This window comes from Bos mutus, chromosome 16 (genome assembly GCF_027580195.1).
Source record: "Bos mutus isolate GX-2022 chromosome 16, NWIPB_WYAK_1.1, whole genome shotgun sequence".
Taxonomy (NCBI): Eukaryota; Metazoa; Chordata; class Mammalia; order Artiodactyla; family Bovidae; genus Bos; species Bos mutus.
Window position 1 is genome coordinate 50,977,040 of NC_091632.1, and position 15,139 is coordinate 50,992,178.

At 40.9% G+C, this 15,139-nt stretch overlaps 1 protein-coding gene across 1 annotated transcript in view; it reads left to right on the top strand.

Moving 5' to 3' along the window:
• The first annotated feature begins 533 nt into the window (after window positions 1–533).
• WDR64 (WD repeat domain 64) overlaps window positions 534–15,139 on the top strand; it is a 120,109-nt gene continuing 105,503 nt past the window's right edge. The window contains exons 1-2 of the mRNA XM_070384485.1: window positions 534–678; window positions 11,498–11,628. Of these exons, the coding sequence (XP_070240586.1) occupies window positions 534–678; window positions 11,498–11,628 (276 nt within the window). The remainder of the gene's footprint in view (window positions 679–11,497; window positions 11,629–15,139) is intronic.

The window sequence follows — 15,139 nt, forward strand, 5'->3', positions numbered from 1 at the left end:
ATCCAATCAAATATGGCTGCAAGAGTGAATGTGAATTTACTCTCCAGGGCATATCCTGAGGAAGGCAAAATGAGGTGAAAAGAGATATGGGGGGAGAAGGTAATGCCCAGTTTCCAAACTTGGCCTTTATCCATTCTTCTTTCCTCTTAGGGAGTATATACACACACACCCCACACACACCCACACATGCATACACACAAATTTGTGGAGAAAGAAATCTCAATTTCCTCTTTATGAAGGAAGGAGGATGTTACAAAGGTATTATGATGCAATAAGGACCATATGAAGGACACTGGTAACATTATGAGGTCAGGAGTTTTACTGAAGTGTTTGCCTATATGAAATGCATTAGACCTAAGTCAGTGTTTTCCCTGCTATACTCCTACCCACAGTATGGGATGTTAAGATCAAAGGAATGAGACCTAGGGCAAAAACTGAGGCAGCAGGGAGGCATTGCAACAACTGGAAGGTTTTCCCAGTTGGCAAATTTACACTGTTATTTCTGGACAAAATAAAAGATTCCCTATGTCCTTATGGATATCAGGGAGGAAAAACATATCAACACTGCACTGCAGGTTAGCAGTTTCAGGACAGCCTTGAGAGGGTTTGAAAGATTGGTTGAACACGTAGCAGCCCAGAAAAGAGATGAAAGAGCCGGCGTGTTTGCCCCAAAAGAAGGTAAGATCAGTGAACATGGGGCAGTCTAGTTGGCTCTGTTGATTAGAACTGGGAATACTATCAAACAGAAAGATGATAGAATTTAATAATTTACAAATTACTTTAATAAATATAATTTAATTACTTCTTATAACAGGGATAGGCAACATAGCTGAATAGCAAAGACATTGAATGGGAGGGTGGTGTACAGTTCCTCATCTGACTCTGTCCTTGAATAGCTAAGTGGACTTGAGGAAGCTCTTTTCATTTCTCTGAATGTTCAGTTCAGTTCGGTTCAGTTGCTCAGTCGTGTCTGATTCTTTGTGACCCCATGAATCGCAGCACGCCAGGCCTCTCTGTCCATCACCAACTTCTGGAGTTTACCCAAACTCATGTCCGTCGAGTCAGTGATGCCATCCAGCCATCTCATCCTCTGTCGTCCCCTTCTCCTCCTGCCCCCAATCTCTCCCAGCATCAGAGTCTTTTCCAATGAATCAACTCTTCGCATGGGGTGGCCAAAGTATTGGAGTTTCAGCCTCAGCATCAGTCCTTCCAATGAACACCCAGGACTGATCTCCTTTAGAATGGACTGGTTGGATCTCCTTGCAGTCCAAGGGAACCACAGTTCAAAAGCATCAATTCTTCGGCGCTCAGCCTTCTTCACAGTCCAACTCTCACATCCATACATGACCACAGGAAAAACCATAGCCTTGACTAGATGGACCTTTGTTGGCAAATAATGTCTCTGCTTTTGAATATGCTATCTAGGTTGGTCATAGCTTTCCTTCCAAGGAGTAAGCATCTTTTAATTTCATGGCTGCAGTCACCACCTGCAGTGATTTTGGAGCCCCAAAAAATAAAGTCAGCTGCTGTTTCCCCATCTATTTGCCATGAAGTGATGGGACCAGATGCCATGATCTTATTTTTCTGAATGTTGAGCTTTCAGTTGTGTCCAATTCTTTGTGACCCCATGGACTGCAGACCATCAGGCTCCTCTGTCCATGGAATTCTCCAGGAAAGAATACTGGTGTGGGTAGCCATTCCATTCTCCAGGAGACCTTCCATAACCAGGGATCAAACCCAGGTTTCCTGTATTGCAGGCGGATTCTTTACCACTTGAGTGACTAGTGCATAGTGATCATTAGTAAGCCACATGAACTACCTGCCATCACTTTCCTTAAGGGTATCACAAGATCATAAAGAATTTTATAAGTAAGGCAAAGTTTCCTGCCTCACCATGGTTCACTCGCTGGGCCTCTCCTCATGTCTCTGCTGCTGCTGCTAAGTTGCTTCAGTCGTGTCGGACTCTGTGCGACCCCATAGACGGCAGCCCACCAGGCTCCCCCGCCCCTGGGATTCTCCAGGCAAGAACACTGGAGTGGGTTGCCATTTCCTTCTCCAATGCATTAAAGTGAAAAGTGAAAGTGAAGTCACTCAGTCGTGTCCAACTCTTAGCGACCCCATGGACTGCAGCCTACCAGTCTCTAGGCTGGAATAATTTCAAGCATGCCAAGGTAAGGAGATGGTGGTGAGCAGTGATCTGCCAGGATTACTAGAATCAGATACCAACACAGAACTGAACGTATAGCTCCATGGTCAAGGTTGAAGGGGAGTGATGTAGTGTGTAGCTTCAGATCATTGAGGATAGCAGTGAAGAGCAAGGCTTAATGGTAGAGTAAAATTCTAACAGAACAAATCCTGCTGTTGTAAGGGAAGTAGTGGGGCCCACATAACTGCTAGAGGGTCAGCATGGCCAGCCTCTTAATATGCCAGGCTGGAGTAGGAAATGGCAACTCACTCCAGTATTTTTGCCTGGGAAATCCTATGGATAGAGGAGCCTGCTGGGCTACAGTCCCTGGGGTTGCAAAGAGAAGGACATGACTGAGTGACTGAACAACAATGACAACAACATAGTCATAAATAAGTGAAAATGTTGACTTTGGGTGTTCAAACCCAAACCAGTATTATTTGAATAGTCTTACTGACTTAAAAAACATGCACAACCTGAGAGCTGCGAGTTTAATTTTATTGGGGGCAAAATGGGGACTGCAGTCTGGGAGACAGCACCTCAGATGCCTGAGAGACTGCTCCAAGACGTAGTGGGGGAAGGTCAATATATGAGATTTTGGAGAAATGGGAGTTCATGCAATCAAGCACTTATCTTACAAAAGATTTTCTGCTAGTTACAAGGCGCTGATGTCACCATTAAGGGATTTAGGACTTTTGTAGATAGGAGGAGATTGCAAGGGATGGGATCATTAAATCAGTTCCTGAAAATATCTAACTATCTAAAGACCTGTTCCACCAGTTTTCCTGGAGCTTGTGCCTGCATGCTAAGTCACTTCAGTCCTATCCTACTCTTTGCGGCCCACCTCCTGTTTATGGGATTCTCCAGGCAAGAACACTAGAGTGGGTTGCCATGCCCTCCTCCAGGGGATCTTCCCGATCCAGGGATCAAACCCAAGTCTCTTACAACTCCTGCATTGGGAATTGGGTTCTTTACCACTAGTGCCACCTAGGAACCCCTGCTCTCCACCCTGAACTCCCTTCAGAGTGTCAAAGGTCAGCTGCTACAGCAGCACAGATTCAATCCCAGCAAAGGCAGATGGCAAATGCCCTTGGCAACTGCCAATTTGTAGTTGATAGTATTTAAGAATTTACAAATCATTTTAATAAATAAAATTTAATTACTTCTCATGACAATTCTAAAAGGCAAATATTACTGTCATTGCTATTTTTGTTGTTGTTGAGTTGCTAAGTCATGTCCAACTCTTTTGTGACCCCATGGATGTCTAGTCAAAGCTATGTTTTTTCCAGTAGTCATGTATGGATGTGAGAGTTGGACCATTGAAGAAAGCTGAGTGCCAAAGAATTGATGCTTTTGAACTGTGGTGTTGGAGAAGACTCTTGAAAGTCCCTGAGACAGCAAGGAGACCAAACTAGCCAATCCTAAAGGAAATCAGTTCTGAATTTTCATTGGAAGGACTGATGCTGAAGCTGAAGCTCCAATACTTTGGCCACCTGATGCGAAGAACTGACTTATTAGAAAAGACCCTGATGCTGAGAAAGATTGAAGGAAGGAGGAGAAGGGGATGACAGAGGATGAGATGGTTGAGTGACATCACCAGCTCGATGGATATGAGTTCGAGTAAACTCTGGGAGTTGGTGATGGACAGGGAGGCCTGGCGTGTTGCAGTTCATGGGGTCCCAAAGAGTTGGACATGACTGAATGACTGAACTGAACTGGACTCTAGTCTGCCAGGCTCCTTATTGCTATTAGCTCCATTTTATTTGTTAACAAATGAGAGATACGTAAAAATCATCTGTTCAAGTCACTCAATTCCTAAGTGTTAGAGCTGACTCAGACCTTTTATTAATAGATATGCTTTTGTTAAACGATTAAGAACTTGGCTGGGCTTTCTAAACTACTCAATAAGCTTTCATGTTTCCTTAGTCCCCTTGTTAGTTGGTTTTAACTCTCTCTGTAACTGATTTTCCAAACCCTTGCACTTTTTCTCAGTCCTCAATGGGATCTCACCTCCTCTCAGTCAAGCTTCCAACATCGTAAGTGAAAGCAAAGCCAAAAGATAAGAATTCTCTCAAACTCTCTTTCTTCCACTTCCAAATTACCTGAAGCAATACCTGTCCTCTCTTCCATGCCTCCTCCCCTCCAGAGCTGTTGCTACCTTGCTGCAACAACTGCAAAATCCTCCTTTTCCACTGGTTTTGTCCTCTAAAACTGAAATTATGATGACAGTCCTTACCTTGACTTTCTCTAAAGCTTGTATGTTTTTCCTTTGCTTCTCTGCTAAATTTCCGCATAGTGTCACCACTTAGCTTTCAATCAAGTATGGCTTCCTTCATCACTTTGCTGAAAAATCCTCTTACCAAGGTATTCGATCACCTAATATGCCTGCCAAATTCAACAACTTGTTTATATTTTCCAGCTTAGTTGGCCATTTCACTGCATAAACAGTTAGCTGCTACTGCTTCTAGAAATTCTCTTCTGTGTCACTCATTAACACCACTCTCCTCTTATTTTTTCCTCTTCTCATTCTTTCTTTGCCTCTTTTTTTCTTGAGCTTTGCCTGCATTGTCTCTCAGTCTTACAGCATAGACATCAACTAACTAGTCTCCTAAGCCAGGTGTCTTGGTATAAATGTTGACTGTTTATTTCACGGCATCTCACTCTTGGGTTATTATAACAGCTTCTTTATATAATGGTTTTCTTGCCAAGAGTGATTCCTTTCTGTATAGTTCTGCTGGGAGATTTTCCATTAAAAATCCGTTTAGAATTTCCATATTCCTAGTATATTAGAGCACCCTTAAAATCCATATACATTAACTTGGCATCATCCCCTAACCTACTTCAGTTGTAGCTCCTTGGAATTGCCCTGCCTGCACCTTCTGTCCTAACATTAAGTTCTCAGCATTTCCAAACCTGGCATACTGTTAACGACTCTGATTTTGCACGCATCATCCCTGCAAAGTGGTATACATTTCCTCCCTTTTTGAGGGTCTATGAATACTTCCTCATTTTTCAAGATCCAAATCAAACATCACTTCTTTACAAAAGCTTCCAAACTTTTCCTGAGCAAAGCCATCCTTAGAAATTTTGATGCACTTTATTGCCATCTCTGCTTTTGAACTGTGGTGTTGGAGAAGACTCTTGAGAGTCCTATGCACTACAAGGAGATCCAACCAGTCCATTCTAAAGATCAGTCCTGGGTATTCTTTGGAAGGAATGATGCTAAAGCTGAAACTCCAGTACTTTGGCCACCTCATGCAAAGAGTTGATTCATTGGAAAAGACCCTGATGCTGGGAGGGATTGGGGGCAGGAGGAAAAGGGGACGACAGAGGATGAGATGGCTGGATGGCGTCACCGACTCAATGGATGTAAGTTTGAGTGAACTCCGGGAGTTGGTGATGGACAGGGAAGCCTGGCGTGCTGTGGTTCATGGGGTTGCAAAGAGTCAGACATGACTGAGCGACTGAACTGAACTGAACTGATTGCCATCTTAAGGAATTTACTGCTAATCTTAACTTGTTGAAATTGATATACATGTGTGTATTCCTGCCTTTTCTTTCCAGCATTGAACTGTGAGTGCTTTGAAGACTTGGTAACCTTAGGGTTAGCCCAGAGTCTGAAGCCAGGAAGCACTCCTTAAATGTGTGCTAAACAAATAAACCTTGCTTAAATCTACAAGCTTGCAATTACAAAGCCACAATGAAAATTTCTTTCTCTAGTATATATGTTTGGAGAAGGCACTGGCGACCCACTTCAGTACTTTTGCCTGGAAACTTCCATGGACGGAGGAGCCTGGTAGGCTGCAGTCCATGGGATTGCTGAATCCGACACGACTGAGCGACTTCACTTTCACTTTTCACTGTCACGCATTGGAGAAGGAAATGGCAACCAACTCCAGTGTTCTTGCCTGGAGAATCGCAGGGACAGGGGAGCCTGGTGGGCTGCCATCTACGGGGTCGCACAGAGTCGGACACGACTGACGTGACTTAGCAGCAGCAGCAGTATATATGTTTATATACACACACATATACATATATATACATATATTTATGTTTATAGAGAGAGAACACATATATATTATAGACATATATATATACATTTTTATAGTATATTATACTATAACTAATGTGTAATGTACTAGTGGACTAAACTAAAAGATTGAGAAGGGAGAAATGTATCTGAATTTTGATCAGACTGCTAATACTGGCATACATTCATTTTTGTTGTTGTTGTTTAGTTGCTTAGTTGTGTCTGACTCTTTTGAGATACCATGGACTGTAGCCCACCAGGCCCCTCTGTCCATTGGAATTCCAAGGCAAGAATACTGGAGTGGGTTATCATTTCCTTCTCCAGGTGATCTTCCCAACCCTAGAGATTGAACCTGTGTCTCCTCCCTGGCAGGTGGATTCTTTACCAGTGAGCCACTTGGGGAGCCCCAAATCGGATCTACCTCTCACCATAGGCAACATTGGCAAGAAGCTGAGAACTACAGAGAATGTTTCTTAATGGCACCGTTGTTTACCTCAAAAACTATATCAAGTATATTGTAGGAGTTCATTTGTGCAATATTGCTCTTAAATCTTCTTGTTAATTACCCAATAGACTTAAAATCATCTGAGGAAAGAAAAGTCTTACATTCCTTATCCAGTGGCATTTAGAATGAGACATCTATCTTTACTAGTTGGTATGAATTTAAAACAGCTAAGCAATTTGGATCTCTCATATGAATTTCAAACTTAATATTACCAAGATTGAATGGTTTATTTTTCTCAAGAAATATGACTCTTACTCATTTTCCCCTGTTTTGGTAAATAGTACCAATATCTGTTCAGTTTTGAAATCAGAAACCTGAGTGTCATTCTAGAGCAAGGTTTCTCAACCTTGATACTGTTGACATTTGGGGCTTGATAATTCTTTCTTCTGTCTGTATGTGTATTCTATGGGTATGTGTGTGAGGCCAGGAGTGGGGGTGGGCTATCTTGTGCACTGCAGAATATTTAGTGGCATCTCTGGTTTCTACCCACCAGATGTCAGTAGCATCTTTATTCCTCATTGTAACAATCAAAAATGTCTGCAGATATTGCCAAATAGGTAGGGCAAACTCTCCCAATAATAACCATTACTCTAGAATCCAGCCTGTCCTTCACTCACAAATTCTGTCCCCCAAACTTACAAGCTGTTGCAAGTCTTTGCAATTCTACTTCCAGCCATATCTCACCATCTCACTGATCTCTCTTTGGTGCCTGTGTGTGTATGTGTGTATGAGTTGCTCAGTCATGTCCGACTCTCTGCGATCCCATGAACTGTAGCCCCCCAGGCTTCTCTGTCCATTGAATTCTCCAGGCAAGAATACTGGAGTGGGTTGTCATTTCCTTCTCCAGGGATCTTTCCTACGCAGGAATTGAATCCAGGTCTCCTGGATTGCAGGCAGATTATTTACCATCAGTGCCTATACCACTTATCATTCAGCTAAGGACACTTTCAAGAATGAAAGGGGTTGATATTAATAATTAAGTGGACAAAATAGGTGGGCTTCCCAGGTGGCTAAGTGGTAAAGAATCTACCTGCCAATGCAGGAGATGTGAGTTCAATCCTTGGGTCAGGAAGATCCCCTGGAGGAGGAAATGGCAACTCACTCCAGTATGCTTGCCTGGGAAATCCCATGGACAGAGGAGCCTGGCAGGCTACAGTTCATGGGGTGGCAAAGAGTTAGACAAGATTGAGCAACTGAGCACACTCACAGAGAAAAGAGGCATAAATGTATCATCTTGACCTAAGCCTCCACATCTGAAACCTGAATTAAATACTCAAACCCCTCACTAACTTTATAGTTTTCATCCTTGTCTCCTTATAGCAACCAGGGTCTTTCAAACGCTCTGGTAATAGCTCACCACCACGCTTAGAATAAAATACAAACTTCTAACTCTAACTTGGCCCTCCTTCCTCTCTGATCTCACCTCATGATAACTTTCCCCAGTCTTCACTATGCTTAATATCACTGACTTTTCCAGAACACACCAAGCTCTTTCCTGCCTTAGCATCTTTGTGTTTGTCAGCCTCTACCTAAAATGCTCTTCTCTAGCTTTAGCATATGTCTGACTCCTTTTGCTTATCAGGTCTCAGCTTTGTTGCTTTTTACCTGTCCTTAGAAAGGGATTCCCTCGGGTCCACCCTCACCCACCAGCATAGGATAATTCTGTTAACATCACATCTCCCTATTGATTTCCTTCTGAGCATTTATCTCACTCTCAACGATTCTCACATTGTTACTAAGATATGACCTACGTACAGTAAAGCACAGAAAGCGCACTGTTCTTAAGTGTATAACTCAATACATTTGGACATATGTAAACATACCTGTAGGTATCAACTAAATCAAGACAGAGAATATCTCTACCATTCCTGAATGTTCTCTCATGCCCTGTTATGCAGATAACCACTAATCCAATGTCCATCTCTAATAATTAGTTTTCCTGTCATAGTCCATAAATATTTTATTCACTTGATTTTCTGTTTATCCCATTAGAATATAAACTACCAGAAGAAGGGGTCTTGCCTACCTAGTTTTCCATTCTATGACCACTGTCTAGCTCAGCTCTGACACATAAGTTGCTTAATGTATATTTGTGTCTAGCTCCTTGTTGTCCTGTAACTCAATAGCTATGCCCCAGTGAATCATGAAATTTGTCAAAATCAACATTCAGTCAATGGTGTGGTTTGTGTACATGTGTGTTTACAGTGTCAAATAGTCAACAACTGTTCTTCATAGTGATTGTAATTATGTCCATTTAAAACATGGGAAACTAGAAAGTTAGAAATATTAAGTTACTAGTATGGCTCACAAAAAATCAATAATTATCAAAGCTTAGTTCAGTTCAATTCAGTCGCTCCATCATGTCCAACTCTTTGTGACCCCATGAACCACAGCACGCCAGGCCTCCCTGTCCATCACCAACTCCCGGAATCCACCCAAACCCATGTCCATTGAGTCGGTGATGCCATCCAACCATCTCATCCTCTGTCGTCCCCTTCTCCTCCTGCCCTCAATCTTTCTCAGCATCAGAGTCTTTACAAATGAGTCAGCTCTTCACATCAGATGTCCAAAACACTGGAGTTTCAGCTTCAACATCAGTCCTACCAATGAACACCCAGGACTGATCTCCTTTAGGATGAACTGGTCAGATCTCCTTGCAGTCCAAGGGACTCTCAAGAGTCTTCTCCGACACAACAGTTTAAAAGCATCAGTTCTTTGGCACTCAGCTTTCTTCACAGTCCAACTCCCACATCTGTACATGACCACAGGAAAAACCATAGCCTTGACTAGATGGACCTTTGTTGACAAAGTAACGTCTCTGCTTTTTAATATGCTCTCTAGGTTGGTATAACTTTCCTTCCAAGGAGTAAGCATCTTTTAATTTCATGGCTGCAATCACCATCTGCAGTGATTTGGAGCCCCAAAAAAGAAAGTCAGCCACGGTTTCCACTGTTTCCCAATCTATTTCCCATGAAGTGATGGGACCGGATGCCATGATCTTCGTTTTCTGAATGTTGAGCTTTAAGCCAACATTTTAACTCTCCTCTTTCACTTTCATCAAGAGGCTTTTTAGTTCCTCTTCACTTTCTGCCATAAGGGTGGTGTCATCTGCATATCTAAGGTTACTGATATTTTCCCGGCAATCTTGAATCCAGCTTGTGCTTCTTCCAGCCCAGCGTTTCTCATGATGTACTCTGCATATAAGTTAAATAAGCAGGGTGACAATATATAGCCTTGACGTACTCCTTTTCCTATTTGGAACCAGTCTGTTGTTCCATGGCCAGTTCTAACTGTTGCTTCCTGACCTGCATACAGCTAGAGTCCAGATTTTTTTTTTTTACTTTGTCTAGCACCCACTCCAGTACTCTTGCCTGGAGCATCCCAGGGATCAGGGAGCCTGGTTGGCTTCCATCTATGGGATCGCACAGAGTCGGACATGACTGAAGCGACTTAGCAGCAGCAGCAGCACGTGGCAAGTTAGTGATAAAAATTCAGGAAAAGTCAGATGTTATCCAAGACTTTAGGAAATTTGACATTAGTAAAAATTATTTCAAGGAGAGAGATTTTAGAAGAGATAGTGAAAAACAGATTGGAGCCTTTCAACAATTACAGAACAACTGCAAATGGTAAGAGAAAGAGGGAAGTTACACAAATAATGACAGTAGATACAAAGAACATTACTGAATAGGTTCTGCATGTAAAGGATTGGGATAAACTGTGAAAAATAATGCATTACAAGGGTGTAGGGGCAGGAGAATTCTGGGAACCAAGGAACCTGCAGGTAGACCACTTCCAGTAACAACCTTTTTGCTGAGACCTAAGAGGAGTAAGGGGCAAGTGAGGGCTCAGGATCTGTGGGAGTTCCACTGAAAGGTGGTATGGAGACCTGTCTTTCATGTGTTGAATGAATTCACCTCTCTTTCCTTTAACATGTATCAGAACTTTATTATGAGCTGAACTCTCTCATCACATACTCCTGTTCCCATTCTTCTTTCTTTCACAGGAGTTCTCCCCACCCCCAGTAAATTTCTTGCAATTCTGCATCTGTCTTGGGTCTGCTTCTTAGAGATGAATGAAACACCCTCACTTTACATAATATGTAAAAATATGCTGAGATGAACTAACGACATAATGGAAGAAATAATATAATTTTGGTGAGAAAACAAAACAAAACAAAAGAAGACATGCTCTTTACTCACTTTTATTGTCTAACAAATATTAGTTTGAGGAAATACTCCTGTTAGTAAAACTTCTTCCTAATAGGAAAGAAGTAATTCACTTTCTTACCTTTGTATTCCTGAACAAGACTTCTAAAATAATTGAAATAAAATCTATGGGGGAGATACTAAACACCAAAGTAAATTATTTCTTTCTGACTACATAATATTCTAGCCAAGAGCTTCGTTATGTTCCCATGGAAAGATCTTTAAACTTTAGAAGTTGTTATAGGTTGAAATAAGGACATAGATTGGGCTTCCCAGGTGGCTCAGTGGTAAAGAATCCACCTGCTAGTGAAGGAGACATGGGTTCAATCCTCGAGTTGGGAAGATCCCCTGGAGGAGGGCATGGCAACCCAGTCCAGTATTCTTGACTGAAGAATCCCCACGGACAGAGGAGCCTGGTGGGCTACAATCCATGGGATCACAAAGAGTCAGATATGACTTAGCAACTAAACCATCACCACCAGGAAATAAATTAGAAAATAGAAAAAGCAACTAAAAATGCAGTATAGTCCTTTGAATTTTCTGACAATGTTCATGTGCTTTGTTAAATGCAGATGCAGTTGATTATGACAAGTTTTACAAGATGGTACAGGAACTCTTTGGTCCAGAAGTGAAGAGTCAAGATGTGAAATGCTTTTATAGGAAGCTCTGCAACAACCCAGATGCATCTATAGACTGGTGTGAGGTATCCACTTTTCTTGTTTATAATATGAAAATCTGGTATTATTTTCCCTTGTTCAGCAAAAAATAAGTGTTAACCCCATAGGGGTTAACCACAGTGTGCCGTGGTTTCGATGCCTATACCCATTAAAGGCAAGGCACTGCCCATAATTAAGTGAGTAAGGCAGACAGAGTAAGGTTTTCATTACATTCTAAATGAGATATTCTTTTTCAGTAGTGTCAATGTATATAAATTTCAGTATATCCATATTTTTAAGAGAAGAATGAGGTTGACCAGCTCTTACGTTTGCCAAGTCATTTTCTTATCAGTCTGGTATTGACTCCTTAGATATCGTTCTGGTGTTATTGGAAGAACATATGTGAAGAAGCATATTTGATTGCAAAATAATCTGTGAACTATGGAAAAAGAGAGGGGAAATTCTTCACTCCTCATTTAAAACTCACAGAAGACTGCATTCTATAGATATGTTTATAAATCTAAAAGGATTTGAGGTAACTTAGAATTGAAAAAATTGCACACTGCATACAGAGTAATCAAAATGATCTCTTAAATTATTTGGCTGTCTCTGAAAAATCAGTAGATATAGTAGAAAAAGAAATAGCAAGGATTTAATGGATATGACTATCACATTTAAGGAACTAGTAAATATGTGTATATAGAATTTTGAATCAAAGATTTAGAAGAGATACATCTTCTCAATTATATATAGGGCCATCACAAAATTGACTGTGTGGAAAGCTAAAAGTAATATTTCAATTGATTCCAATTTGATAAAATCAGAAACCAATAGTAAATGATACCTCAGATCCTCAAAGTCAAACAAATAAATTCATCAATTAATTTTGGGGGAAAAATTGCAAACAAAAAAGTATTTCTATTAAGCCTTTAAGGAACACAAAATTCCCAAACTGAAACCAAGAAAAAGCCTGCAGGACCTTCCCAGTAGGTCTGGGACAATACAAACTGCTCTGTGTCCCTGCTTGTTGTTGATTGGGAAAAGCAGCTATAGAAATATGCCATGACTCCCTAGGCTCTCCGTGTAGAGTGAAGGACAGGCCCTAGCAGTTAAAGTTTGGGAAGTACAGAATGCAGAAACAAAGACAGGAGAGTCAGGCAGGAGAGTACCTATAACTCGAGCAGTTATGGCTATAGCTTAAAAGAGTTAAACATAACAGATCTATCCTAAAGACCCCAGATTCTGTTTTAAAGACATAACCCTAAGTATGAAGCAAGTACCTAACTTTTGCAGATATTAAAACACCCACCAGGTTGACTGCAACTTTAACCAGAAGTTCACTGCATCAGTATGCCCCTGGCATGTAGCCCCCAGACTAGTTAGAACCAGAAAACTGAAAATGGAGATTCCAACCATCAGCTAATCAGGGAATTTGAGCACAAGCTGATTTTTATTGTGAGCACAAGCTGATCACATACCCTGATTCTTAGTATCTGACTTATTTCACTTAGCATAATACTCTCAAGGTCCAGCATGTTATTGCAAACAGCAGGATTTCCTTTTATCTAACCTAACAACTCAAACTCATGTTCATCAAATCAGTGATGCCATCGAACCATCTCATCTTCTGTGATCCCCTTCTCCTCCTGCCTTCAATCTGTCCCAGCATCAGGGTCTTTTCTGAGGAGTCAGTTCATTGCATCAGGTGACCAAAACATTGGAGCTTCAGCATCAGTCATTCCAATGAATATTCAGGACTGATTTTCTTTAGGATTGACTGGTGCTCAGCTTTCTTTATGGTCCAACTCTCACATCCAAAAATGATCACTGGATATATTGGGTGGGCCAAAAAGCTCCTTTGGCTTTTTAAATAAAAATAAAAGACACATTTTTCATTTTTCACCAAGAACCTTATTGAACAATGTCTTCAATGCTTTGTTCCACTGCCTTCAGCAATTTTTCAGGCAACTTCATAATTCTGTCTTCCCAAAACTTCTCACCTTTTTGAGCAAAGAACTGTTCCAGGTGCCTTTTTCAGTCTTCAGGAAAATTGAAACTTTTTCCATTAAGAGAATTTTGTGAAGACTTCTGAAGGTGCAGTGTCTGGAAAATATGGTGGATGAATCAGAACTACCCAGCCAAGCTGTAACAGTTTTTGCCTGGTCATCAAAGAAACATGAGGTCTTGTATTATCCTGATGGAAGATTATGCACTTTCTGTTGACTAATTCCTGACACTTTCCATTGAGTGCTGCTTTCAGTTGGTCTAATAGTAGGTGGTGCTTGTTGGAATTAATCCTTTGGTTTTCTGGAAGAAGCTCATAATAGAGGAGTTCCTTCCAGTCTCACCATGTACACTACATCACCTTCTTTGGATGAAGACCGGCCTTTGGTGTGGTGGTGTCATTTCGCTTGCCCCATGATCTTTTATATTCCGTATTATTATACAGTATCCACTTTTCATTGCCTGTCATAATTTTTTTTTTCAAAACATGGAAAGTTTTCATCACACTTCAGTAGAGAATTTCATGCGGAAGTATAGTCAAGAAGGTTTTGTTCATTTAACTTATGTTAATGTTAACCCAAACATCAAAGTGATTAACACAGCCAGGCTGGTGCAAGTGACTTTCAAGGCTTGATTTGGATGCTTTGACTATAGTGGCTATCTCCTGGGTGGTAAACATTGATGTTCTCAGTGAGTGTCTGGATTGGATTGTCATCAACCACTCTACCTGACCACAGAGTACTGTCTAGTGTGAAACCTCCAGCATGAAACTTCGCAAACCACTTTTGACATGTTTCATCAGTCATGGCACCTTCTCCATACAGAGGACAAACTTTTTGCCCCCCTTTTTTTTTTTTTGCATTGCAACTATGTTTTAACATTTCTTGAAATAATGAAGCATAATATGCCAAAATGTTGCTTTTTTTCTTTATTCAATATTAAAAATGGCTACATAAAAATTCACCAATTTGATGTTTTTTCTAAAAAATGCATGCTGATATGACAGCTGTGACAATCTAATAAAATTAGTTCTTTTTTTACATTTTCAAAAAATCCAATTTATCATAGCCAGGTTCTTAAAGTTCATTGCACATTTAAAACTGCCTTCATGCATTTTGTATATTCAGTTCAGTTCAGTCACTCAGTCATGTCCGACTCTTTGTGACCCCATGAATCCCAGCATGCCAGGCCTCCCTGTCCATCACCAACTCCCAGAGTTCACTCAAACTCATGTCCATTGCGTCGGTGATGGCATCCAGCCATCTCATCTTCTGTCGTCCCCTTCTCCTCCTGCCCCATGGGATCACAAAAGAGTTGGACATGACTTAGTGACTAAGCAACAAAAATACTGTAAACCTGAAACTATTTGCTAACTTCAAAAATGAGAAAAGAATGCTCCAGGATAGGTTTAAAAATGAGTTGCATACTGGTTTTTATTTTTCTTTATCTGCTTTTTATTTTCTCCAAATATTCTACATTGAACATGTGTTCCTTAGGTAATCAGGGAATAAAAAAAAAGTATAGTTAAAAAAGATGGATCACTTAATGCATGTA